At 42.7% G+C, this 1,650-nt stretch overlaps 1 protein-coding gene across 1 annotated transcript in view; it reads right to left on the minus strand.

Annotated features, from left to right (window-relative positions):
• Positions 1 to 983: 983 nt before the first annotated feature.
• Positions 984 to 1,650, minus strand: part of LOC119588256 (uncharacterized protein DDB_G0271670-like) — a 2,435-nt gene continuing 1,768 nt past the window's right edge. Inside the window, exon 2 of the mRNA XM_037936952.1 lies at positions 984 to 1,553. Coding sequence (XP_037792880.1) covers positions 990 to 1,553 — 564 coding nt within the window. The 3' untranslated portion in view covers positions 984 to 989. The remainder of the gene's footprint in view (positions 1,554 to 1,650) is intronic.

Below are 1,650 nucleotides of genomic sequence, written 5' to 3' on the forward strand. Positions count from 1 at the left end.
GAAGTGTTCTGGTTACTGCGTTTTATGTTCAATTGCATAAACATGTGTTATACACGTTTCTGTATATAAATTTAGAAATATAAGTAATAGGACATAAGCACCACCATGAAACACACACACATCACCACAACTTGGAATCCCTGGAATACATCTCTGGCATAAGCAAAGAATTGTTTCCCTTATGTTTACTATTTTTACCAAGTTTAGTTAAAGAGCAAAATATCATAAACCTTTACTAATGTTGTTATTCTTAAGACAGACAGATTAAGCCTAAACTTGACACCATATATGTAAAATACCTGACTTTGTTAAAGCATGAAATGGTTTAGAATGTACACGATTAATATAAATTACACCTTAAAGCTTACATGCAGACATTTTTTTTCAAAGTGAATGGTGCGTAATGCGTGTTCCATTTTACATGTAATTTTAAAAATGCAGTAAACATAATATAATATTATATAGACTCAACCAATAACTGGTGCACAAATACATGTCAATAGCAAACTGTTGACATTTTTATTTTTCATTGAAGATATATGATGGTAAATGTATAAGTGTCAAACGAACAATTATTATCATAAGTTATGAAGCTTGAATACTAAGTTTTAACCAAATCTAAACTTATAGCGAAATATTTCCCAAAATGTCTTTCGGAAAAGGTGTCAGTGTCTACGACTGGTGCCTCAAGGTGCCACGAGTGGCGGTGCCGGTGTATAAATGGAGGGACGGGCGCTGTCCAGCCACACTCGGTCGCATCTCGTCTCCTGCAGCAGTGGAAGACGCTTTCAGGCATCATGAATCGCCTTATTGTGAGCAACCTGTTGCTTTCGGTGTTGGGTGATTAAGTTAGATTTTAGACTTGCTGATAGCAAGGAAATAATGGCGGTTGTAATAATGAACATAAAAAAGATGTCATTTTTGAATGATTTGTTATGATGGTAAATAGTAAAGCAAATCTTCGATATTGTTATGGTGAAACAACAGCTTTAAGTATTTTTTATTAATTTATTTTTCAGCTTGTGACTGTGGCTGTGGTAGCCATGGCGTATGTGGCAGCAGCTGGTGGAAGCTATGGTGGAGGCGGTAGAGGAGGCGGAGGCGGAGGTGGATTCGGCGGTGGTGGAAGAGGAGGAGGAGGAGGATTCGGTGGACACAGATTTGGTGGAGGTGGAGGAGGATTTGGAGGCAGTGGAGGATTTGGAGGCAGTGGTGGTGGATTTGGAGGCAGAGGAGGTGGATTCGGCGGCGGCCGAGGCAGTGGTGGATATGGTGGAAGTGGAGGCCGAGGTGGAGGTGGGAGCGTAAGCAGTGGAATTCTGATCGGCACCGGAAGGCTGTCCGGAGGTGGAAGTGGATTCGGTGGCGGTGGATTCGGTGGCGGTGGATTCGGTGGCGGTGGATTTGGAGGCGGCAGCGGAGGTGGTGGATTCGGTGGCGGTGGATTCGGCAGCAGCAGCGGAGGTTTCGGCGGCAGCGGATTCGGCGGAGGAAGAGGACGCGGCAGCTACGGAAAGTAAGATGAACTCGGTCGCCTGAGTAGAGTAAATTCTCTACTTAGAAGATGTAATGAAAAGCACCGAATACATTTAACAATCTTTCAAGTTTGTTTTACAAATATATCCCCTTCTGTGAGGATCACTTCTGAAG

The sequence above is a fragment of the Penaeus monodon genome, chromosome 23, assembly GCF_015228065.2.
Source record: "Penaeus monodon isolate SGIC_2016 chromosome 23, NSTDA_Pmon_1, whole genome shotgun sequence".
Lineage (NCBI taxonomy): Eukaryota > Metazoa > Arthropoda > Malacostraca > Decapoda > Penaeidae > Penaeus > Penaeus monodon.